We start from the raw sequence: 27258 nt of genomic DNA on the forward strand, positions 1-27258 counted from the left end.
AAAAAGTAAATCATAAAACCTCAAGTCTTCCTACCACATATAGGAATTCAGTGCTGGGTCATTTTTTCCCCAGTTGGCTGAATTTGTGGTCGCTTTGTTTACCATGCAGGATGTCCATGTTTTATTTTATACTTGTGTACGAGAAAGCAACACAATTTCATCCAGTTTTGCAAGAGTGTGAGCATGAAGGCTTGGAGAATAAGCAACGTCGGGTTAGCGATCTCTGCAGTACTTTGAAGCACTGATCATCCTTGAGATGTTTCTACAGCTTAATTGGAGTCCACCTGGGGTGAATTCAGTTGATTGGACATGATGTGGAAAGATACACATCTGTCTACATATAAGGTCCTCCAGTTGACAGTGCATGTCAGAGCACAAACCAAGAATGAAATCAAAGGAATTGTCTGTAGACCTCTGAGACAGGATTGTCTTGGGGCACAAATCTGGGGAAGGGTACAGAAACATTTCTGCTGCTTTGAAGGTCCCAAGGAGCACAGTGGCCTCATCATCTGTAAAAGGAATTTTGGATCAATCAGGACTTTTCTTAGAGCTTGCCGCTTGTCTAAACTGAGCAATCAGGGGAGAAGGGCCTTAGTCAGAGGTGACCAAGAACCCGATGGTCACTCTGTCAGAGCTCCAGTATTCCTCTGTGGAGAGAGGAGAACCTTCCAGAAGGACAACCGTCTCTGCAGCAATCCACAAATCAGGTCTGTATGGTAGAGTGGCCAGACAGAAGCCACTCCTTAGTAAAAGGCACATGGCAGCCCACCTGGAGTTTAGCCAAAAGGCACCTGAAGGACTCTCAGACCATAAGAAACAAAATTCTCTGGTCTGATATGACAAACATTGAACAGTGGATGTTTGAGGAAACCAGGCATCATATTTAAGATTTGAGTCTGTAATTGCTGCCAACGGTGCATCTACATAGTACTGAGTGTAAAGTGTGAATGCTTATGTACATGTGATTTTTTTAGGGTTTTTTTTTTTTTCTTTTTCTTTTTTTTTTTTTGTATTTTTAATAAGTGTGTAAACATTTCAAACAAAAGAATAAGCTATTTTCATGTTGTCATTAATGGGGTGTTGTAAGTAGAATTTTGGACTGGTTTGCTTGAGGTTTCTTCCTCAAATCATCAGAGGGAGTTTTTCTTTACCACTGTCACCTGTGTGCTTGCTCTGGGGGTTGGTAAGGTTAGACCTTACTTGTGGCAGCTTTATTGTGATTTGGCACTATACAAATAAAATAAAATTGAATTGGACAAAGTGTAAAAAATAAAAAAAAAACAAACAAACATAAAAAGCAAAAAACAAACTGGACGCTACACCATCGTCTCCTGCAGACAGATGGATGCCAGGGTGTAGAATTTTGAGGGGGAAAAATGAATTTACTCTATTTTAGAAACAAGGCTGTAACATAACGAAAAGGGAAAAATTGAAGTGCTGTGAATCCTTTCTGGATGCTCTGTACCTTCATCGTAATTTTTTATTCTAATATTGGTATCCCCGCCCCATATCAGTTGAGCTTTTTATTGATTTATGAGATAAATTGTCCATTTTTTAAAATTATCTCCCAAAGAAAGTTCATCTTCTGATCAAATCTTGACAATCAGAATCCTAACACCTCAGAAGCACTAAAGCAGCCAGTTCATTCTTAAATACTTCTTAGTCACATCTTCATCATTGCAGTTTGCACAAACACTGCAGTGGCTCTGTGCACGCACACACACAGCATCGTGTTATTCCTCCTCTGACTGATGGACCTGAGCCAACATGTCAATCCAATCCATGCACACTTGTGACAGCCATCTTCAGGCAGATGCTTCACGCTGTATCTGCTGACCGGTGCTGTCATGGGTGATATCGATGGCTGGTGGCCATTTTTCCCAGTTAAGTTACTTCCCCGAAGGAAGCTGCAAGAATACAATGGCAGCAATTTGAGATAATCATAAAATCGAAAGAAACTGAAACCTGATATATTGACATGAAAATGCAGCCGCCACTTTATTCCAGTGTGCACATTTTCCACCTTCATACTCAGAACACTTGCTCGATTGCTGCACTCAGCGTGCAGGAAAACAACAGGGCAAGCTGCAGTTGGATTTTATATATTGTATAAATCCACCAGTCAAGCAAAGTTCATTGAGTTTTGATCCTGGTTGTTGATGGTTTTGATCCTAAAATTGCAATCAAATTGCTGACTGGTTTGCATTAGTCCCAGCAATCAAGTCACAAATACTGCATTTTCATCAAATTCTAGTGTGCAAAGTGGCTCTTGTTCCAACCTGCCTCTTGTTCCAAGCTCATTCTCTCGACAAGGGCGATTTTCTGTTTGTTCAGTAGTTTCTCGCAACAATAATTGAACAAACCTTCGTGCTGCGTTTTTTGTGGCTCCAGCATGGGTAAATCCCAGTAGGCCACAGTGTGGGGAAAAAGGCTACTGAGCGGCTCAGCAGAACACCTGACCCATTGTTAGTAGTAGAGTCAGTCCCAGGAGAATGTCACAATAGAAGAAATGCATCCTACTGCTTTGTCTACATCATGCTTCCTTCAGTTCCGTGCCATCATGGGGCATAGCAATTTTCTGTTTTTTTTCTTTTCCCTGCTTTCCTTTACAAAAACACATGTACAACCATGTATCTACTCTGGAGGAGTCCGATGTAGTGCAGTCGGTCACATCTTTCAAGGTTCATCCTGTTTGTTCTTCCTTGTTTGATGCCAAACTGTCAGTGGAGTCTGTGTATAGTTCGCACTGCCAACTCAATCAGCAAACTGCGCCAGGCCTGCCCATCTGTTTGAACACTTTTCTCACATGATACCCCTTCATGCCATTCAGGGTGATTCTTTAACTACGGCACTATTGGCCTTGTAAATGTAATTTCCACCACACCATTGCCTTACATATAAGCGCCTTGGGGGCAACTGTTTGTTGTGATTTGGCGCTATATACATGTGCTCTGATGTTACTGTTTATCTCCATAGAAACTACCCAACAATCTTTCATACAAACTTTTAAAGGGACATTATTGTTGTGGTGGAAATTACGGCAATAGTGTGGGACAACTACATTTCGTTTAAAAAAATCACAACACTTGTATGACATTGAATACCCCAGTTATGTTTTTATTATTTTACTGATATTTTATTCAGAGATATTTTAAAACATTAGAAAAAATGTTTGTTTACTATTCATTTTATACATTGAAGATCATAAGTCTGGGTGTGGGACAAGCACAAAACGGCAATATTTGCATATAATGATGCTGAAAAAAAGTGAAAAAGTCATCATAGACTACTAGGACAAATTTCTTAAAACACTTTCATTGTAAAGATAACTATAAAAGTGTGAAATTTCCCCTTTTTTCTTTTTTCATAAAATATGATCAAGGGACATAAAAGTGCCCGTGTCTAAGAATCACCCTCAGACTCCACATGTGACTTGAAAAAAAGAAACAGAGAAAAAAATACATTGTTTCTGAGCATTCAACCTCACCTCAGCCTGTGTGCACAGTCACCAGTGTAACATCCACCAGTCAAGCAAATTCAGCTGCAAAAATTTCATTAAGCTAAAAAATTTCATATATATGCAGTGTCACATGTTACTGTATATTTGTGAGGATTGTAAATTTCAGGACAGGCTGGGGATACTCCAAATATCACCAGAGAAAAGGACAGTTCACTGAAATAAATCAATTAAAAAAAGAAAGGGTGTAATTAAATGTTTGGATATGAATGAAATTTATCCTGCAATGGGAGGTTGAATGGAGCTGATGCCAGGTGACATTTTTTCCTTTTAGGAATGTTATGGTGCATCTGGAAAGTATTCACAGTGCTTCACTTTTCCACATTTTGTTATGTTACAGCCTTATTCCAAAATTGAATTAATTTTGTACCCTCAAAGTTCTACACACAACACCCATATGACAATGTGAAAAAAAGTTTTTTTGTTGTTGAAGTCACATGTACATTCACAGCCTTTGCCATGAAGCTCAAAATTGAGCTCAGGTGCATCCAGTTTCCACTCATCATCTTTGAGATTTTTCTACACGCTTAATTGGAGTCCACCTGAGGTAAATTCAGTTGAGTGGACATGATTTGGAAAGGCACACAACCTGTCTACATATAAGGGCCCCACAGCTGACAGTGCATGTCAGAGCACAAACCAAACTTGAAGTCAAAGGAATTGTCTTGAGACACAAATCTGGGAAGGGTAAAGAAACATTTCTGTGCTTTAAAGGTCCCAGTAAGCCGAGTGGCCTTCATCATCCATAAATGGAAAAGTTCAGATCCACTAGGACTCTTCCTACAGCTGGCCGCCCTCTAAACTGACCAACTGGGGAGAAGGGCCTTAGTCAGGGATGTGACCAAGAACCTAATGTCACTATCAGAGCTCCAGAATTCCTCTGTGGAGAGAGGAGAACCTTCCAGAAGACACCTCTCTGCGGCAATCCACCAATCAGGCCGTATAGTAGAGTGGCCAGACAGAACCACTCCTTAGTAAAGGCACATGTCAGCCCACCTGGAGTTTACCAAAAGGCACCTGAAGGACTTTCAGATCATGAAGAAACAAATTAATCTGATCTGATGAGACAAAGATTGAACTCTTTAGTGTGAATGCCAGGCATCATGTTGGAGGGAAACCAGGCACCATCTCTACAGTGAAGCATGATGGTGGCAGCATCATGCGGTGGAGATGTTTTTCAGCAGCAGGAACTGGGAGACTAGTCAGGATTGAGGGAAAGATGAATGCAAGCATGTACAGAGAGATCCTGGATTAAAACCTGCTTCCAGAGTGCTCTTGACCTCAGACTGAGGTGAAGGTTCATCTTGTCAGCAGGACAGTGACCCTAAGCACACAGCCAAGATATCAAATGAGTGGCTTCAGGACAACTCTGTGAATGTCCTTGAGTGGTCAGCCAGAGCCTAGACCTGAATCTGATTGAACATCTCTGCAGAAATCTGAAAATGGCTGTGCACCGACGCTCCTTATCCAACCTGATGGAGCTTCAGAGGTGCTTCAAAGAGGAATGGGCAAAACAGCCCAAAGATAGGTGCACCAAGCTTGTGGCATCATATTCAAGAGACTTGAGGATGTAATTGCGGCTAAAGGAGGCATCAACAAAGTATTGACCAAAGAGTATGAATACTTGTGTACATGTGATTTCTTAGTTTTGTTTTGTTTTTTAATAAATTTCAAAAACTTTTTTCATGTCATTATGGGCTGTTGCGAGTAGAATGTTTGAAGGCAAAAAATTAATTTACTCCATTTTGGAAAAAGGCTGTAACATAACAAAATGTGGAAAAAGTGAAGCGCTGTGAATACTTTCCAGATGCCCGGTTCAAATGTGAACTACTCCCAGAAACAATTCCCGTTTCAGTTGATTTGGTCTAATTGAAAATAACACTGGTTGTATATTAAAATGTCAAATTTGAAAATTTCAACACATTTTAGCTGCACAAATGGGAGACATCTGGAATGGAACTAGGGAAAATTTCCACAGAGAAATCAATGAAAATGGCTGCATGCACTCTGTCAGCGTTAGCGTTCCTCAAGCTGCCAATTCATGTACTTGGTTAAGAGCGCCCTCTTGGGCTATTGATGTGTAATATGTAAATGTCGCGGACATGACGAGCGAAGCTCTTTGGCATCTCACCATGTCTTTAGGTCTTTCAGATTTATTTATTTATTTTTTAATAAATGCTTCGGTGGACAATGAGCATGGCTAAAACCTTTCAGCTATTATATTAGAAAGATTAAAAAAGAAAATACGATTATAAAATCAAACCTTCACTGTGCCTTGTGATAGAATCACTGTGATGACCGCTCCAAGATGGCGGCCACAGTTCTTTGCAGCTCAGCAACCAACATGGCGTCTACTCCTCTTTATAATGTCTATGTTCGTCTACCCTCGGTTTGTGGTTTTTAACACTTTTATGACAATGTTGTCTGCCGTTTGTGACTTTTTCTCCACAGGGGCTGAATTTTTGTGCCATTTCTGGTTTGTACCTTTGTCTACCATAGAGCGAGCTTCACGGCGGCACTTCCCGCTCGTATTATTGGACCTGCTTTACAGTTACCTCTCTGACTCGAGTAAACTGTATCTAGCATCAGCGGAGATAGACTCGCTTCTTTCCTACGTGTGGTTGGGATTCAACACAGCCTCACACGCACTGGTCATAACCATTACTAGCGGTGGGGATGAGTCACCATCAAGTCATGAATCACAAGTCCAAGTCTTAAGGTCGCTTAAAATTATTTAAAAAAACATATTAATATTAGATGTATTAAGTAAGTATGAAACTATGAAGTAAGTCAGTGGGCTGCAAGAAAGTCAAAAAAAAAAAAAGTAAACTGTTAATAATGTTTGGAGTGTCTTAAGTTGAAATGTACCTGTCAGTGATGTAATCTATTAATTAATGGTCATAATTATGAAATGGGTCAGTGGTATGTGACAAGTTAAAGAAATGCAATCTGTTAAATAATGTTGACTAGGATGCTGTATATTGAAAGATTGTATTGTTAAAAAGGGGCAGAAATCATAAGACTTGTTCTTCTTTCTGCTCCTTTCATTCTGGTATTGGGGTGCTTTGTTTTTTGCTTTTTCTGTTTTCTTTTAAATGAATGAAATAAATATTAAAGAAAAAAAAAAAGAAAGTCATAATGACCACCAGTTCTTTGCAAGCTGACTTGAGACTTGACTTGGGACTTGCAGAATGACTTGAGAGTGACTTGGCAGTAACTTTGTCCCACCTCTGACAATTACATATATATATGTATGTTTGACTCAAACAAGCACTAGAAGTTTACCATATCCATTTACATATTGTAAATTATTCTTGGTATCTAGTTAATCTCATCTAGTATGTTTTTTTCCTGCACGTTTTTAGACTTGTGTAGACTCCACCTTAACACTGTAGCTTTAAAACTGATATTGTTTTTTGCAGCACTTTTGCTTTATTAATTTTTTTTGGGAATGCTCCCCCCCCCCCCCCCAGTATGTTTAAAATCACAGACAATGCACGTGTGTAGTATATTTCCCTACAAAAAAAAAAAAAAAAAAAAAAAAAAAACGTGGGCAAATTCTAATTTGTGGGCCTCAATCCGGCCCTTGTGCCGCCCATGTTGGGACCAGTGATTTCCGCTATGGTGGGTGCAAACACATCAACCATCAAAGATTAATTTATTTCAACTTACAGAGAAGATGGTTTTCCGTGAAATAACATTCAAAAAAAGAAGAAACAAACAAAACAGGTAATGACGAATTTATGCGAGTGATTTTGCGTTGATTATAATATGACTGTAAAAAGAGTCTTTTCAGAGATTTGAAATGGAAACTAGTGAGGACAAAAACAACTATTTTAGGAGACACACACACACACACACACACAGAGAGGTGTGTGTGTGTGTGTGTGTTGTGTGTGGTTGTGTGTGTGTGTGTGTGTGTGTGTGTGTGTGTGTGTGTGTGTGTGTGTGGTGTGTGTGTGTGTGTGTGTGTGTCTGTGGTGCAGCAGTCTGAGATGAACACATGATCGGACAGACTCTGATCGACAACGATGCTTCTTACACGAATTATTTCCAGCACGTTTTTAACGATCTGCGGAAGGAAAAACAAAAAACCAGCGGGACTCCGCTCACAAACCATCCGTTTTACTGGTAAGTCTTTTCTTTTTCCTCCGATTTGTAGTCATTTATAAAATCACTCTAACGTTGTCTTTGTGATGCTTTAATGGGTGTATTCCTTGCAGTATAATCGTAAATTTGTCTGTTTTTGATGCGAGCTTCACCTTATGTGTGAAATCGTGTAACTTCGAAGATGCTGAGTTAGTTTTTTAAATGATCCACACCCTTTTTTAAAAAAATATAAGAGCTTTATTCAGCTATCCTGTTTAAACGCACAGTAATTACATGAATGGGTTGTTTGCAACGACGGTGCTCTTACAGTCTTATTTTCTATTTTAACGTAAAATAAGTAGGGGATAGCGGGCGTGGTTGTCACACTTTAACTCCCCCCTCCCACAAATAAAGTTAATTTTGACACATTTTGAAAACCTGGTGTGTCCACACAAAAGTATTTTCCAAACAATTTTGGCTCATAGTTACAGTGCTGTGAAAAAGTTTTGAATTCCCCCTCGACCCTTACATGTTAGATTTTTATTAGGACATCAAAAAACAAAACAAAAATTCAGGCCGTGTATATTAGAATTTCCAAAATCATGCTCTTTAAACTCATTCTGAAAGTAAATCTCCACAGTTTTGATATAAATTAATAAAAAATCAAAAGCCAAAATATGGCGTGAATAAGTAAGCACCCCCTTAGTATAGCACATGTAAACCATCACTTTTATATAAGTTTTCTTCAGACAAGTCAGGGAATGGATACATGAACAATCTGGATACATGAACACTGAATATGTCTGAACGTTAGTTACATCAGTTATGAAGAAATACAAACAGTATGGCACTCTATGGTAAATCTGTGTGGAGTAGACAGTTGTCAAAAACTGAGTGACTGTATAGAAGGTGAAGAGTGAGGAAAGCCACCAAGACACCAGGACAATCCTGAAGAAGTTATAGACTTCTGTGGCTGTGATTGAAGAAATTGTGCATAGTGTAAGTTTTGCATTTTGTATCACCACTCCTGCCTTCATAGTGGAGTTGCACAGAGAATAATTTTCTTTCAACAAAACATCAAATCTATGCTTGAATCTCCAATGTGCCTTCTGTCAAATTGTAGCTGAACTTTCAAGTGTTTTTTTTTTCTTTCTTTTTTATAGAAACCTTCTCTATGCCACTTCATCATGAAGCTGTATAACTGGTGATGCAACACTCAAAACTTACACTATGCACAATTTCTTCAATCACAGCCACAGAACTCTATAACTTCTTCAAGGTTGTCCTGGTGTCTTGGTGGCTTTCCTCACTCTTCACCTTCTTATACTCAGTTTTTGAGAACTATCTACTCCACACAGATTTACCATAGAGTGCCATACTGTTTGTATTTCTTCATAATTCATGTAAATAATGTCCATGACATATTCAGGGTCTTGGGAATGTTCACGTATCCATCCCCTGACTTGTCCGAAGAAAACTGTAAAACTTGTATAAAAGTGATGGTTTACATGTGCTATACTAAAGGAGGCGCTACTTATCACAACATCATTTTGGCTTTTACATTTTGATGTCGATTGCACAAAGAAATGAAATAATAGTGAAAACGTTCAGTGCGGTGTCATAACGCATCAATCAATCGCTCCATGAGGCGTCATAACATCCAATCGGTTAGCGGCTCGGACCCATCTTTCCTTCTGACAATGCTTTAAGGGAGCGCCCCGACAATCGTGATGACGCTAAATATATCATATCAGATATTCCTGCCGTGTGTGGTGTGTTAATAAAAAGTGACTGTACATAGGAGATCCATTCTTTAAGAGCTGATGAAAAAAGTGCAGAAGCCTTCCTTGTGTTTTGTCTCTATTGATTTATGGCTTATAGTAAACAGGTGGAGAGCGAGTTGCTTGTTGCTGAGTTGAAGACAATACTGCTATTTCAGGACGCAGGTGTCCTTTTTATATTTTGCATCATGAGGCTACACATCTGTCTCTAACTAGACATGATTACTAATTGTCTACTTATTAATTTGAGGAAATAAGAACTTATGCAGATGAGGTTACATGCTGGCACTGAAAAAAACTACTGAAAAAGCATTACAAGTTGTAAAACCTGAATGAAGTAAGTTGTTTGAACTTACCTTATAAGTTAGATGCAACTCTAATGACAAACTGAAGTTCATACAACTTAATTCATTCAGGTTTTACCAAGTGTAAGGCTTTTTAAGTTGGTTCAACTATTCCTCTTTTTCAGTATGTCGTGGTAGCAATGCTTTATTTGTAGTTCCCTGCCCTACTTCTACTAGATGTTGTATGTACACATGGTCAGAGCTGTGTGTATATTTACGCACATTCCTAAGTATGGATGGATGGATGAGATTTATTGTCATTGTCATTACACAGTGCAACAATGAGATTACTTCCACACTCCAATTACCTCAGACAAGATACAAGCAATTATCACAATTATTACTTGTTTACCATAATAATGGCACACATCAGAATTAAAGACAACACATATATATTGACATTGTTTATGTGCACTAAACTTTGAAACAGTCCGTTTCCAAATTGAGGCAATGTGAGTGTGAGTGTGTGTGTGTGGGGGCACAGCAACATGTAGCTGCCAGCTAGGGGGGAATGGGGACCTACCGCAGACAAAATTGCGCGGCACCCCGGAGGGGGAGGGAGTAGCGTGAGCCAGGGCCGGGATGGGGTGTGGGATGATGACAGGGGGGGTGGAGGGGGGTGGGAGCATGTTTTCAGTCTCTGTCCATGTGTAAGTGGCAAATGAGTCAGTTTCTGTCCGTGTGTGCTGGAGTTGCAGAAGATAAGAAAGAAGAGAGCCGAATAGTTCACCAAGGACATATTCTTCTGGAGGAAAACAACGGGGCATTTTGTCCTTCAGAGGCTGATAAGCCTGCCATGTTTATGGTTGAGCAGTGAAAAACACCTTTACAGCTCACATGAACAACCAGATCCAATTTTGAATATTTCCTGGTCTCCGACATCTTCCTTTGCAAGACGTGCATTTGCTCCGAGATGTTGTCCAATTTGCGTCTGAGTTCAAGGGTTAACGCAGTCTGAGAATGTATTGCTTTTCCCAACTCATTAATCATGATGGACAAGTGAGGGGTCATGGTTTTAGTAGCAGCCAGGTCAGGGCAGGACATAAACCAATAAGTACCAGCCCTCCTACAATAAAACCAAATATAAATAAATTCTTGATGTCCTCCACAGAGAATGACGCAAAGCATGTGGTACGCCAAGTCTCCTAGGAGTCAAGAACATAGCCTGCAGGGTAGGTTCCATCTGGGCATGCAGGGTCCCCCGGCCCTGATTTCCTTGTTGAAAAAATGGTGTCAATAGTGTTCAGGGACCAGCTGATCAATTCCATGGTTAATCCAATATAGTTTGAAGAATTCACAGTCTGGTGAAGTAGGGGACTTGAAGGTTGGAGCAGAGATAGAGGAAAGAGGAGGAGATGCGACCCCCCTCGCTGGAGTCCCAAGCATTTTGTGAGTATAAATACAAGTTGAATTCCACACTTTGCTTAGAATTGTTCATACTCACAGTTTAATCACAAATCTGTGCAGATGAACAGTTGATAAATGAGGTCCTAGGAGTTTTACATGCATACATAGCATCTCTGTCGGGGAAAAATATTACCCAGGCTTCACTTAATTACCCATCATGCTCTTTTCCACGTCGCCCAGCAGTGACACCGTCATGCAGGGATGTGGGAGTAAAAACCAGCCTCAAGGAGCATGACAGACGTATTTCGATTAACCTGTGAAAAGCCCCCCGGTCTCCCCTAAGAATCAGCGGCAGCTGTATTTTGCCTATAGGGAGTCTGTTTGTCTTTGTTAACATATCATTTTTCTCTTTCACATTGTTATTCGTACAGCAGATATTTGTGAAGCCGTATGTTAATAATGGGTAGTTAATTAGTGATTAATCAAATACCCTCCTCGGTTTAAGGCACCGGCCAACCTGATGGACCTCACTGAGCCGTCAGACCCAGACTACTGTAATCTGGGGTTGAAATGTTTATTGTGCACACTCTATGCAGGAGGACAAAGACACACAACAATTTTGATTCTATTATTGAGACAGGCAGAAAGCAAAAAGTGCTTGACATTTAAGAGAGTGGCCTTTTAATCAAATTTGATGACCATTTTGGGATTTCTATTCTGGAACAAGGACATTGTTTGGCTGTATTTATTAAAGCAGAACAAAAGTGTTCCATAATTAAACACTTTGTTTTGGCAAAACAACAGAAATCAGTTTGTTTTTTATAGTGATCCACTTCTAGAACATCATGTATAAAATGGTTGTAACATGATGCTGAGTCCACAGAGTGTCTGCTGAGGTCCAGATCACAGCTGGCTTATTTGTCCTGGTTGACACATGTGGTACAGACAGAATTGATGCTCTTGTTATTGTAGTGCAGTTATTGATCTCAGTATTTTTTTTAACCTGCATACTGTTAAGACTCTCCCTCCATCCCCGGAATATGATTAAATACTACTGCATCATGGGAAAAGAAATGATGGGGAGGATAAATGAGATGAACATGTGTTGATGAGTGCATTGTGATGGTTTTCTTGATATTGAGCTACAGTTGAGAAGTGAAGGAGGAGTTCAGATCATCATTTCCTGTGATTTGTGTCCATTTGAGGCACAAACTCATCAGTTTATATAACCACATTAGATCACTTAAAATGGCATTATTGGAATTTTAGAATGTGATTCATGAGGTAATTACCGAAATGAAATTGTGTGTTTTTCATGTATTGCCCTCTTTTGAAAATTTATTTAGAAACAGTGGCATCAAATCTTTTTTATTCACTGCACAATGTAAAGACCTGATGAGTTAATTCACCTCAAACAGGGGCGCAGCAAGAAAATTATCTTGAGGGGTGGGGGGGGGGGGGTGTTTGATGTTTTGAGCATTTTGAAATAGAAAATATTTTTCTTACCCATTCACTGCTCCAAGCATTTTTAAAATTTTAAAGTGTTTTTTGGAAGCAACTCTTTAATTTCGAAACAATTATTGTATGAACCAAAGAATCCCCACTGTCCACTAGCTGCCGCCATTATAGTGTTTGAAATATGCTAAAGTTGTGCCTTATTTTCAGAAGCAGTTGTTATGCTTGTGGTTTTGAACATGTTCAAAATACTGAATCATTTTCTAAAGTGACTGCATCATTTTGTGTTTTGAACGATTTGAAATGTGAATTATTTTCTGAAGCAACGTTTTATTTAGCATTTTGAGGATTTGGAGAGGACTGGATTATATTCAACTGTTTCATGTAGTGCTTTGTGTTCTAAACATGTGAAACATTTTTCAGTGTGGTTCTTTCATCTGGTATTTCAAGTGTTGCAACACTGAATCATTTTCTTATCAAGTGATTCAGCTGAAAGTATGAAAAAGTTGAGTTTCTCCCAACATCATGTGTAGAATATCAATAACTTTATACCCGCTATATTTAATACCAACTTGTTAAGATACAGAAGAATTGTATAATATATACATTATTGTTATTATTACTCTGTGCTATCATGTGTTATATATTATTTTAGTTATATAAAAGAATATAGCTCAGGTCAACCTTTTTATTTATTTACTTATTAAAAATGCTTGGACCATTTCAGGTGGCTGGTTTCCCGAAATCAACTGAGTTGAATTAAAGCGTCAGATTTTCCAGGGTGAACATATTTATCATAAAACTGGAATAAGCTTATTTCATTACCTCTGCTTCCTGTGACCTTCTCCTCCTCCTCTTTCTAAAAATTATAATCTACTTGGTCAACGTTCATTTTATTGCATGTGTTGCCTGAAGGGAGGGAGAGAGAAGGAGAGAGAGAGAGAGAGAGAGAGAGGCCGTCATCTGTTCCAGACTGACCCTTTTATCCCAATCTGTCAGCTTCTCCTGTCACAGCTGTGAGCTGGATCGGGACCTGGTGTGCGTCAGGGGGCTATGGTGAGGCCATGTGCTGTGGCTGTTGTGAGGAGAGATGTACCAGCGTCAGTGGAGGACGACGGTCCAGAAATTCCTGGCTGTGCATCTTGTTGCTGTTGTGGGTGCTGTGGGGTCGAGCGCGTCCCGAGTGCCCGGACAACTGCCAGTGCGTCCCAGACACGGCCACGGTGCACTGCTCAGACGCTGGGCTGCAGGAGATCCCGGACGGCATCCCACCAGAAACCATCGCTCTCCACTTGGACCACAACTACATCCGCAACATCCCTGAGAGTGCCTTCAGTGACCTGGTCCACCTGCAAGACCTTTACTTGTCCCACAACCGCATTGACTCACTATCTTCAGGGGCTCTGCGACATCTGGGCCCTGAGCTGCGCCTGCTGGACCTGTCACATAACCAGCTCAGGCAGGCCAGCAGGGAGGATTTTGGCGCCACTCGCGCAAAGACGCGCCTCTACCACAACCCTTGGCACTGTGACTGCGCCCTGCAGGAGCTGATGGAGACTCTCAACTTGGAGCCTGAGACCGTGAACGGGATCATCTGTGAGAGTTCTGTGCGCGGGATGGGCGAGGGGAGCAGGTGGGAGGAGCTGGGCTCACACAGCGAACACGCTGGTAAAGTGCTCGTCAAACTGCTGGATTCTGGGGTGAATTTTTGTAGCCTGCAGAGAAAGACCACTGACGTGGCCATGCTGGTGACCATGTTTGTGTGGTTCTTCATGGTTATTGTGTATGTGGTGTACTATGTGAGGCAGAACCAAGCCGAGGCCCGCAGGCATTTGGAGTACCTGAAGAGTTTACCCAGCCCACATAAGACTCCCACAGAGACAGACACGCTCAGCACCGGCTTCTGAATTCTGCTTAATTTGGACTTTTATTGATTTAAACTACAAAAAACCTGCATGGAGTTACTCAGAACTGACGTTGGAACAGTTGTGACGACAAAACCTGTAAATAATTTTTGTTGGCTCTGTTTTTTTTTTTTTAGGGTCAGCTTAACAGATCCACTGTCTGTATGTTGATTTGGCACAAGATCTACACCGGATGTTCTTCCTACACAACTCCAATGGACCATGTGTGGGCTTGAATGAGGAACCTTCTGTACATTCTGGTTAGGAGCCAAGTATGCTTACCATTTGCATCACAGTGCTGCCAATATTTATTCATATTTATTAGTACTGTTCCACTCACATCATAGTTGTCCTTATGTTCTCTCAAATCCTGAAATTTTTTCACAATTAAATGAAGTTTATTAAATAATGATTTTGCACAGTCTGTAATCTGTACCAAGAAGAAATTTAAGTAACTGAAACACAACTATAAAGGGACTCGTTAAAGTGCATCCAGCTACATATAGGAAAAAAAAAGCTTTTAAAGTTCCAGGCTCCTCCCATTTTTATGGATCTATCCCAAAATTTAAATTCCAGGCTATACCAATGCTTTAACCAAGATTGAACAAAACAGTTTAATTAAGTAGTATTATTTTTTAGATTTTAATTATTTTAAATTTTTAAATCTTACTTTTTTTACCCCAGTGCAGCACTCTTTATTTTTCCCCCATGTTTCAAAATTTCAGAATTTTACATTAAATTTTACATTTTGCCCATTTATGGGGTTTTTCCTCAAAATGGAACTAACTATTCCAACCCAGGCCCAACAGGTTTACCAAGTTTTACACAAAGATGCTTTTTACTCATATAAGAGCAAACTTTGTCTTATTTTTAAATGTTTATAATGTCCAGGATCCACCTCTTTGTCCTGATTTAACATCTAATTTATTAAAACAACTCCAGCATAGGTCCAACAATTTTTTGACTAAATTTCAAGATGATTGCTTGCGTTACCAAGTCGTTCCTGATAAAGATAAATTATCACATACTTTATAAAGTAAAAAAAAGTTGATAACACTGTAGTGTTTGTTTTTATTTATAAGTTAATCAACATGAAATCAAATTGAAATTCCAACAAAAATGACATGACTTCTTTTACTATTTCCTAAAAAAAAATTAAGCATATATGAAATTAAAAGCCTAATTTTCAAATAAAACTCCTGCTTAGTCTGCTGCCACCATGACCAGAACTCAGACACGTGGCAAAAAAATGAATGGATGAATTTCTGCCTGATATGCCAAAAACACAAATACAGTCACAGTGGTCACTTGATGATAAAATGATGTTACTGTTTATCATTCTGTCTTGGTCTTCTCCCTTTCACTCTCTCCCTCTCTGTTCCATACTTTCTGTTTCTAACTTTCGTTATGCTCCTATTAGGAATCTTTGACCAGCTGATCGTTAATGAACACTTGAAAGGCACTGATCAGCTGGAGTGACATTATCAGGCTGGAGAGGGGAGCGTGCAAAATCAAAGTGACCCCACTGACTGGCATTACACATGTGCACGTCTACATCTGTGGCCGTCCACACTGTTTGCACGTGTTGCGTTTTGGTGCCGTTGAATTAAACAGGCTCACTAAGCCGGTCATTGCTGTGCTGAGACCTGCTGATCCAAACGGACTCTCTGGAAGCTGTTATTGCTGGAAGTGAACTACGTCACAAAGCTGCATCAATCTGCTCTAAACACGTGGACTTAGTGCATGTGCAGCTGTCACTGGTGGAAGGAAGTGTCCGATTCAGAAAGGGTTCAGTTATTTGGGATATTTATTAAAAATTTGATTAGCACGGGCCTTTTTCCTGAGAGAAACTACTCTTCTGTGAAATTAAGCAAAACACTGATAATAGATACTTATTTAATGTCTGAAATTTGGCGATTAATGCCAGTGCTGATAGCATGCCCATCCACAGAATGTCCATGTTTGTTTATGCCTAAATGGATTAAGCCATGCAGGGATTAAGAGCCACCTTCTTTAATTTCACATGAGTTAATTATAGTTATCTTTTCTCGGAGGGGACAGCACATTGTGGGTAATGCATAAGAATTGTTCATTCATCTCTGTTTCTAATCACAGCTATAAAATTCTGTTCCTTATTTGATGTCCATTCAAATCTTTTCATGTGTATACGTAACGGGACAGGCTAATTTTTTCAGCTACAACCATTTAAGTGCTCAGAAATGTTTGAAAAATGACTGCATGCCACAATTTGGTAATTAAAGGCACCATGTTAAACACATTTTAATCAAACTAATACTTGGCCAAGTGTCTCAACAACAGCTATTAAATTTTTTAGACAGTCCACGAGGTTAGTTATCCTTAAACCTGTAGAACCTTTGAATTGTTTAATGAGATTTATCGGTATGAAACAGAATTTTCTTTGCCACCTCTACAATTTTTTTTCCATAGTATTGAAAAAAGGATTTGCATTATAATTTTTAAGAATTCACACTATATTTTTTTCCATAGTATTGAAAAAAAAGTATTCACAGTATAATTTTTAAGAATTCACACTATATTTTTTCCATACCCAATATGAACAAAATTACTTATTTATTTATTTTTTAAATAATTTTTAGAATTGTTCAAATTTTGAAACACATGGATGAAAATTAGAATGGCGTAAAAGAGTCAAAGGACATTACTGTGCACATACATGCGGTATATGGTGCATCCAGAAAGTATTCACAGTGCTTCACTTTTTCCACATTTTATGTTACAGCCTTATTCCAAAATGGAGTAAATTCATTTTTTACCCTCAGAATTCTACTCACCACACCCCATAATGACATGATTTTTTTTATTTTTGCAAATTAAAAATTAAAACAACTAAGAAATCACTCGTACGTAAGTATTCACACCCTTTGCTCAATACTTTGTCGATGCTCCTTTAGCAGCAATTACAGCCTCAAGTCTTCTTGAATATGATGCCACAAGCTTGGTTGCACTACCTATCTTTGGGCAGTTTTGGCCCATTCCTCTTTGTAGCACCTCCTAAGCTCCATCAGGTTGGATGGGGAGCGTCGGTGCACAGCCATTTTCAGATCTCTCAGAGATGTTCAATTGGATTCAGGTCTGGGATCTGGCTGGGCAACTCAAGGACATTCACAGAGTTGTCCTGAAGCCCATCCATCCATCCATCCATTTTCTTCCGCTTTGATATCTTGGCTGTGTGCTTAGGTTCATTGTCCTGCTGAAAGATGAACCTTTGCCCCAGTCTGAGGTCAAGCGCGCTCTGGAGCAGGTTTTCATCCAGGATGTCTCTGTGCCTTTTGGCAAACTCCAGGCGGGCTGCCATGTGCCTTTTACTAAGGGCCCCTTCACACATAGTGCGAATTTGGTCGAATTACAGTGAAACAGTTCGAATTAGCGAACCACGAAAACATCATGCTGACGGGCAGCATGTACGATCCGCTGTGAAGGTTTCCTGCATGCTCGTGCACAAACACAGTGCGAGCAACTGGAGCATGTGTAACCACATTGTGCAAATGCTGTGGAAAAAATAAAATCCAGCTGGTACCCGTGGAACCACATCATGCCCGCTGCTGTGGAAAACAAACAAAAAAACAAAACAAAAAAAACACATGCCACCCACAGAATTTGAACCTGCACTTTACTGATTGGCACTCTGCTACTATTGCTGGCCTGTAAATGGTGCGGGAAAATGTCTGAAATCAACAGAGATGAATGCATTTAAAAAAAAAAGCCACACACCATAAAAAACACCACATTTCATTGAATCCCTCTTATCAAGTATGAACCGTCTGTTCCTCTGTAGATGACCCATGGTCACAGACGTACAGTCATGAAATGACATGAATGGAGCAGTGCGCTGTTATCATATCCACATCTACTGGTCCGGTGTGTCCAGCTGGCCCCGTATGCATGGCCTGCCCGACATGTGTGTCTTGTGGACAGCACGCCGCAGGATAGACACCGTGTCATGTGGAACAGAGCTCACGTGGGGTGACGTGACATTCAGATCGCCCACTGCGTGTTATGATCTGATGGGCCATTGTCACCCGGGCCAGCCTGTCAATGTACAAGCCGTGCGCACGCTCGCTGCAGCCTATCACAACAGCAATATATGTTTTTATGTATGTCCACATGAAGACAGCAAGCAGACACGTGCGTCACAGTGGACAGTTGAAAGTTCATGTCCATCCTAACAAACGTTCCGTTTTGGGCGGTTCATCCTAAAACTATAATAGCTACATAAGCTACCAAACGGCAAATGTTAGCTCTCCCCAGTTGACCGTGGATGAAATTGCAGGCACGCACACTTTATTTTTACACATTCACAACCGAAATGGTAGCGGAAGACAATCAAATGGACGATCCTTCTCACTCATGGTAATAGCAACATGACAACTAAACTGATTAAACCAACTGAACTACAAAACACAATAAATCAATAACACTAGCAACATTGTAAAACTAAAATGAACCACAATAACATTTAAAAACCCAAAACTCCCATAGTGCATTGAAGCACAATGGACATTTTTCACTGTTGTTATCTAATATAGCTAATTTCTCCAAAATATTAGTCCTATCAACTTTCCATTTTTGTAGTGTCCTTGACGTCGTGTCCTTCATCCTTGACCCAAAATACATAAGCACACATCCAAAGAAGCAAAAATGTTTGCAAATGTACAGACATGAGTGGGAAGAGTCAACCCCTGGCTTGACAGCATTAGTGGCAATGAGTACAAGGCAAACTGTTGGCAAACACGTATTTTTATTCTTTATTTCCTCTTAAAGTAAAATGTGCTCACTTTAAAGATTAAAATTATTGGTCTGTTTAGCTTAATATTTATGTTCATTATTGCACACTTCAGTGACTGCACAGTTTATCATTAACAATTTCATGTTAATAAAGCACTTAAAGTTTTAAGGATGACTAAATGCTTTTTCCAAAATTAAATATACCATTCCTTGGGTGGCGGTAGTGGCCCTGAGGAGCCATGTTGGGCATCCTTTAATTTCATTTCTGAAAGGTGGCAACTGTAGTCGCAACATATTTTTTGTTGAAGCTGTTATTTATGATTTGAGTTTCATTCAGTTGTTCTGCTAGACTACATGTCTAAGCTTTTAAAAGCTGTTTGTTAGCTAGTTTAGCTAATTGTAAACAAATGTCATGTCCAATTCACCTAGCTTGCCAGAAGGGCTCGCAACATATTTTTCTTTGTTGAAACTGTGATATATGAGTTTAGTTTCATTCAACTGCTCTGCTAAACGACATATTTACTATGTTCATAATAAAGTTTTTCAAAGTGGTATGTTAGCTAGTTTAGCTAATAGTAAACAAATGTCGCTCCTGGTTCAGGCTTGCAACATTTTTTTTCTTTATTGAACCTGATGTTTAGTTTATTATCATTTAAAAAAAAAAAAAAAAAGAAGTAAAAACTCAAACAATTGACTACAAGCGCAGTGGAGACCTGAACAGAGCTTTTTTCTAAGACTGGTTTGGGGTTGATATAATTCAATATATTAGAAAAGTTAGTCAGATGTTGCACAGCTAACATGTCCAAGATTACAACGTATGTTGCTGGCATTACTTTGTTGCTGTTTTGAGCCTACAGTGGATTACAGCCCCGTTCCCTTTCATTCAATCCTTCATAAAGTAATTTTAAAAATAATTTCTCACAAATGAAGCAATCGTATGAGGTGACCACAACATGCAGAGGCTTTATTGCGCAGTGTTTTAAGGACTTAGGGTTGTATGATGAACTCATTTTAGGATAAAACAGTGACATTTGACTTGTGATGTAATTATAGATTGTTTGGTAGACAAAATGTCATAAACTGAATAAAATGTGGATGTTGTCCTGTGAGTTGTAAACAAACTTGTGATTCACTGATGGTGTAATATTTCGTGCTTGGAATATGAATATTGATTTGCCAGATTTGGATATCTTTGGCGCCGTGAGGCTGATAAGAACCAGGCCTGTCGTCTGTGTGCACATTCTTATTGTTGTATTTCTGTCCTGGTGATTTGTTTTCACTCTTGTTTGTGTGTCTGTAATTATTCAAGCAAGAATACAGTCAGTGTGGATTAATACACAATTATAGGACAAGTAAACATGTTTAAAAAAATAAAAGTTGCTTGACTATGTTCATATAAATGTTTGTGTTTATTTGCTACTATACACTGAAAAAGGAAAAGAAATCAAAGATGGAATTGAGCAAAGAAAAACATTTCAGTAGAACGTGTGATCGGCTGCAGTGTTTCCACATCTGAAAGTGGAAGAAGATGAAGAAATATTGTTTAATTTCTGCATCTTCTTCAATTTATATATTTTTCTCTCATTTAAGAAAAATGTCAAAATAGTCCCATCCAGTGAAAGAGAATATAAATAAAATGCAACTTCAGGCTGATCCTTGGTTTTGTCTTTTATTTCCAATTTACATCATTTAAAATGTAACAAAAACAAGTCATGATCATCACCATCATAATAATGCTAATATTAATAATTAAAAATGTACACAACCTCACACAAATGGACACTCTGCACTGACTGTAGAGCTGCAGCCATCACACCGGCGTCAGTGTGTGTGTGTGTGTGTGTGTGCCAGCTAAGGCAGAGGATGCATGAGGAGCCTGATTTTCGAGGGCGGGGGGGCAAACAATATAATAAATGGGGTAGCAAAAACTGGGCTGTAATGTTTGAGTTATGTTGATATTTGCGCAAAATTATAATTTTTTTTTCTTTCTTCAAACAAAAAGGCTTCATTTGATCTGTGTTGTTTCTGTGTGAGGTAGCTTTTTAATAGCAAAACAAATCAGAAAAAAAAAAATATTCAAAAGCATATTTGCTATACGTCAGGCATATGTTGATGGTAAATATTAAAAGGTATGTTTGTTAAAGGTGTGAAGCAGCCAGGTGGGACTATTAAAGGGGAACTGTGGGATTTTTCTACCTGAACTCTTTTTTATGCTTTTGTGTAAAACTTTTCATTCTCTACAAAAACAGTTTTAATCATTCAAGTATTGATTTAGAACACAAAGACCATCATGGGCTGAATGGCTATACAATGACAGCCTGTGGGACAAGTTAAAATCCTAGAGGCTAGAATATCTTTAGACGTGTTTGGTAGCATGGAGAGGATCCCTTCAGAGGTACACATTTAAATGTTTATTTCAGTAAATGTAAAGAAACTTACAAACAACTCATAGAGTTAGCATCTTACATTAGCCTTCTTGTGTTGTGGTGCCGGCGCTCTGCACTAAGTCATTACAAGTTCTTGTGCTTAAAAGCGCTTTCATCAGGAACACGCGTCTCATCAACAATTGATGTAATGACTTAGTGCAAAGCGACATCATCAAAACAGAAAGCAGCCAAGGCAAGATGCTAACTATAATCAGCAGTTTTAAAAAGATTCTTTACACTTACTGAGGTAAACATGCACATGTACCGCTGTAGTGATTCTCTCCATATTACCAGACATTTGTAATGTCATTTTCACACTGAGGTTTTTAGTTTGCCCTATAGATTTACACTGTATAGCTTATTTAGCCCGTGACAGTGTTTGTGTTCTAAGTCAATACTGAAATTATTAAAATAATTTTTGTCCCATATGAAAAGCAAACCCAGAACATATAGAAATAGGGTCCAGGTTGAAAACAATCCATAGTTACCCTTTAACACCCAGAAATCCCAGAGTATATTGCACTGTGTGACAAACTGTATATATATGTATACACACAAATATATACATATATACACATATCACTACAAATTAGCACTTTGTTGTACAAAAAAAGCCTTTTAGAACAATAGCACCATTGATTTTATTATAATACACAGTAACATTACGATACACAATCTGGTGTTAGAAATAGGAAATCTTTAAATTTTGCTACATTTTCTTTTTTGTTGCTTTTGAAGAGATAGGATGGCAAAAAGGAAGAAGTAAAAGAAGATGCTGGTGGATCAGGCTTTTATATAAATATGTGGAAGTGGGCTTTGCATGAATTAGAAACAAAGAACAACTACACCTGGGAGTCAAACCTAAACAATAAATAAATAACACCGACACATTTTCCCTCTCTTGTTCCCTGGGATGTTCCCATCATCTTCTCATACTTCCTTCAACATGTTGATGGGGCGAGGACATAGACTGGCATGGGGGTGCTGGGTGTCCATGGGGCAGGGGGGGAGTGGGTGTGTTGGCTGGAGGCGCTACAAGACCAATCACAGATGACAGTTGCGGGTGTCATTCAGTGCAGATATCCTACGGAGTTCAACTTGGAAAAGCACTTTTTACTTAGTAAAAGTCCCGTTTAGAAAAAAAGTGTCTCGATTTTATTCATTTTCTCTCTTTCTCTCCGCCTTAAGTCGAAGTGTGCTCCTCTTTCAAATTTTAAAAAATTTCTTCTTCTCCCTCTTTTGATCACTCATTCTTTACAAGAAGCAGACTGGCCCGATGTCAACTCCAAACTCTTGGTCTGCTCCACCAATATCCAGGGGGGCAATGTCCACAATGGGCAGCCGAGAGGTCTTCTGCGACCGGTACTCGATCACCGTCTTACCCCAGTCTCCTGAGTGTTTCTGTGCGGGCGAATAAATAAATGAGTAATAGTGGTTGTTAAACAACATGACATATCCAGACTTGTAAAGAGTAAAACTGATCTGAGTGAATGATACAGATAACATGAGACACAAAACTGATTTTAAATTTCATGGCTATTTAATTACACTCACAGAAATATTAAACCCTAACCTTTAAGATTTATGTAATTTTATTACATGAGAAATTCCCATTTACGTTTTAGATAATTTTGATACAAACCTACCAAATAAACCTTACATGATGCATATTCATTACTGTAATAAATAGGTAACATAATTATTATGCAATTCAAACAATATACTTTATGTATTTTAAATAAATACTGTCATTATTATTGATTTAGAGTAATTATATTTTATTAACACTAAATACATAAAGCTGAGGATTATGCATTTCAAATGAATAGGATTTATTACAGTAATGAATATGCATCATGTAAGGTTTATTTGGTACGTTTGTATTAAAATTATCTAAAAAAAAGTAAATGGGAATTTGTCATGTAATAAAATTACATAAATCTTAAAAGTGAGGGTTAAATATTTCTGTGAGTGTACCGAAAACTTGTAAAAGAACCATCTTGGCATGTTTTGTGAAATTATATTTATTCATTTAGTATATGCTTGGTCATAGCCAAAAAAAAAAAAAACAGAGGCAGATGAAAATCATAGACTGCATACTGGATATGACGTCAACAGTAGGTTTTATTATTTTTTTTAATGGAGACCATTTTGAAGCCCAAAATTTGTTCGCAGCACTTACTCTGTCTCCGTCATGACCAAAACATAGTATTTGTATAAATGAGTGAAGACTGAGCAAAACTACATGACATGAGCAAGACAAATGAAGTGTGAACACGCCTGTCCATCTTTGAATTACCTACAAGCTAAGCTAACAGGCTAACCTCAGGTCAGGTGTTTATTAAATCATATTTTTTGGGGACTAAGTGGTGGTTCTTATAACTTTGCTCTGTTGTGGGTGTTAAAAATTACTACTTCAATTAATGGCTGTAATTTTGGGTTTAATGCAATTTGTAATACTGAATTTTATCGGAGGTTACATCAGAGGTCACTGTCTGATGAAGCCAACAGAACCACATCATCCACAAAAAGCAGAGACGCAACTCTGAGGTCACAGGGAGACTGAACATCTGGGAGGGAGCAGGAGTAGAGCCACTACTCCTGGCATTGCTGTGGCGTTTATTTATTTGTACCTAAAGTGCCAGCTGAGGAGGCTCGGGCATCTGGTGAGGATGCACCTGGGTTGTCTCCCTCAGGAGGTCTTCCAGGCATGTTCAACTGGGAGGAGACCCCAGGAAAGACCCAGGACATGCTGGGGGGATTACAGTGGGGTAAAAAAGTATTTATTCAGTCCATGATTGTGCAAGTTCTCCTACTTAGAAAGATGGGAGAGGTCTGTAATTTTCAACATAGGTACACTTCAACTGTGAGAGACAAAATGAGAAAAAAAAATCCTGGAAATCACATTGTAGGATTTTTAAAGAATTTATTTGTAAATTATGGTGGAAAATAAGTATTTGGTCAATAACAAAAGTTCAACCCAATACTTTGTAACATAATCTTTGTTGGCAATGACAGAGGTCAAACATTTCCTGTAAGTCTTCACCAGGTTTGCACACACTGTAGCTGGTATTTTGGCCCATTCCTCCATGTAGATCTCCTCTAGAGCAGTGATGTTTTGGGGCTGTCGCTGGGCAACACGGACTTTCAACTCCCTCAACAAATTTTCTTGGGGGTTGAGGTCTGAAGACTGGCTAGGCCACTCCAGGACCTTGAAATGCTTTTTATGGAGCCACTCCTTCATTGCCCGAGTGGTGTGTTTGGGATCATTGTCATGCTGGAAGACTCAGCCACGTTGCATCTTCAATGCTCTCACTGATAGAAGGAGGTTTTGGCTTAACATCTCACGATATGTGGCCCCGTTCATTCTTCCCTTAGCACAGATCAGTCGTCCTGTCCCCTTTGCAGAAAAACAGCCCCAAACCATGATGTTTCCATCCCCATGCTTCACTGTAGATATGGTGTTCTTGGAATCCAACTCAGCATTCTTCTTCCTCCAAACACAATGAGTTGAGTTTTTACCAAAAAGTTCTATTTTGGTTTCATCTGACCACATGATATTCTCCTAATCCTCTTCTGGATCATCCATATGCTCTCTGGCAAACTTCAGACGGGCCTGGACATGTACTGGCTTAAGCAGGGGGACACACCTGGCACTGCAGGATTTGAGTCCCTCTCTGCGTAGTGTGTAGTCTTTGTTACTTTGGTCCCAGCTCTCTGCAGGTCATTCATCAGGTCCCTCCGTGTAGTTCTGGGATTTTTGTTCACCGTTCTCATGATCATTTTGACCCCACGGGATGAGATCTTGCGTGGAGCCCCAGATCGAGGGAGATTATCAATGGTCTTGTATGTCTTCCATTTTCTTACAATTACTCCCACAGTTGATTTATTCACACCAACCTGTTTGACTATTGTAGATTCACTCTTCCCAGCCTGGTGCATATCTACAATTTTCTTCCTGGTGTCCTTCAACAGCTCTTTGGTCTTGGCCATGGTTGTGTTTGGAGTCTGACTGTTTGAGGCTGTGGACTTTTATACAGATAACGAGTTCCAACAGGTGCCATTAATACAGATAACAGGTGGAGGACAGAAGAGCTTCTTAAAGAAGAAGTTACAGGTCTGTGAGAGCCAGAAATCTTGCTTGTTTGTGGGTGACCAAATACTTATTTTCCACCATAATTTACAAATAAATTCTTAAAAAGCCTACAATTTGATTTCCTGAAGTGTATTTGAAGTGTACCTATGATGAAAATTACAGACCTCTCTCATGTTTCTAAGTCAGAGAACTTGTACAATCATGGACTGACTAAATACTTTTTTACCCCACTGTACATTTCCCAGCTGCCTTGGGAACACTTCAAGATCCCCCAAGAAAGGTTAAAGGACAATCACACGGTAGCCTAAAGACCACAGACACAATATCCCTAACGCTGTTACTTGTTTCTTGTGTTTCTTCTCTTCCTGAAAATGTACAGAACCGTTATTTTTGTGTTACCGTTACATCCCTATTGTTCGCATGTAAGTCGCACGACTTCCCCAACTAGCAAGAATACCCCGCAACTTACAATCCAAAAGATACAATAACCACCCAAAACGTCCACAGAAATTTTCCCTAGAACTGACAGATGCCACATGCAGGTGTTTTCCTGTAGACATGCATTCTGTTTCACACATTTTTAAAACACTGAATCACTTGCTTAAGAAATTTTTTCATTCTGTGCTTCAAGTGTGTCAAGCCATTGAATTGCTTTGAGAATCATTCTTTATTTTTTGGTGTTTAGAGCATTTTGAAAGAGTGAATTATTGTCTGAAGCAATGATTTCATTCAATGTTTTGAGTGCTTGGAAAATGTGAATTGCTTTGCAATTATGGAGCAATTTAGGAGGGTTTTAAACACAAAGTATACGCATACTTTACCGTGCTAGTATTCATATGGGTTCAGGTGTAACTTGTATGTGCATGTGTTGTGTCAGTTTTCAGCAAAAGTCTCACCGTGCAGCCATCCGTCATCACGCTGTACGTGAATCGGCTGTTGCCCTCGGCTCTGATCTCCACATCGTTGGATCCCTGCAGCAGCACGGCCTTCTTCAGGTTGCCTAATGAGGCGTCCATGTAAGCCACGCTATTCTTGCAGTGGTAGGTGAGGTTTTGTGAAGCCTCGGTTGACAGCAGTCTCAGGAAAGTCATCTGGATGGCAGCGGTGTTTGGTGCCAGGCTGTCATCACCATAGCTGAACTGAACAGTGACAGGCAAAAGAAATAATAACACTATTAATATTTAGATAATGTTCTTTTAAAATTTACAGTCAGCTAGAGGACTCGGAGGGAACCCACTCGACCACAATGCAAACTCCAAACAAAAAAGCTCAGGCGGGAAGCGATCCCCTGCCCTCCTTGCTGTGAGGCAACAGTGCTGACCACTAAAGCCCTGATACCACCGAATAATGAACGATGAATAATGAGCCACGTAGCATGTTTTTTGATACGAGTCAAGTTATTCAACAAACGTTGGAGAATAGTGACTCTTAGAGGCAGATTATTCGGCTAACGAGGCTCATCTCTGAGTGTGGCGCTAATTTTGAGAAGTTAAAAATTTAGCAAAAACAGCAGGTCAGTTTGTGTATGAGGT

General features: G+C 39.3%; 2 protein-coding genes and 1 long non-coding RNA gene across 3 annotated transcripts in view; 2 read left to right on the top strand and 1 right to left on the bottom strand.

Annotated features, from left to right (window-relative positions):
• Positions 1-7434: 7434 nt before the first annotated feature.
• LOC117506637 lies at positions 7435-21261 on the top strand. The gene is made up of 2 exons (XR_004559521.1): positions 7435-7468; positions 21030-21261. It is a non-coding gene; the product is annotated as an uncharacterized LOC117506637 (long non-coding RNA).
• On the top strand, positions 7521-14514 carry LOC117506634 (leucine-rich repeat-containing protein 3-like). The gene is made up of 2 exons (XM_034166159.1): positions 7521-7648; positions 13533-14514. Exons 1-2 carry the CDS (start codon positions 7549-7551, stop codon positions 14438-14440), a joined length of 1008 nt encoding a protein of 335 aa, XP_034022050.1. The 5' UTR covers positions 7521-7548; the 3' UTR covers positions 14441-14514.
• Positions 21262-21391: 130 nt separating the features above from the next.
• Positions 21392-27258, bottom strand: part of col2a1b (collagen, type II, alpha 1b) — a 140239-nt gene continuing 134372 nt past the window's right edge. The window contains 2 exon segments of the mRNA XM_034166160.1: positions 21392-23031; positions 26623-26865. Of these exon segments, the coding sequence (XP_034022051.1) occupies positions 22885-23031; positions 26623-26865 (390 nt within the window). The 3' untranslated portion in view covers positions 21392-22884.

Source organism: Thalassophryne amazonica, chromosome 3 (genome assembly GCF_902500255.1).
Source record: "Thalassophryne amazonica chromosome 3, fThaAma1.1, whole genome shotgun sequence".
Lineage (NCBI taxonomy): Eukaryota > Metazoa > Chordata > Actinopteri > Batrachoidiformes > Batrachoididae > Thalassophryne > Thalassophryne amazonica.

Excerpts from the sequence above, each read along its gene's own strand:
- LOC117506634 (XM_034166159.1), top strand. The coding sequence starts at position 7,549 with ATGCTTCTTACACGAATTATTTCCAGCACGTTTTTAACGATCTGCGGA. Across the intron at positions 7,649-13,532 it reads ACAAACCATCCGTTTTACTG|CTTCTCCTGTCACAGCTGTG; the intron begins GTAAGTCTTTTC and ends CCAATCTGTCAG.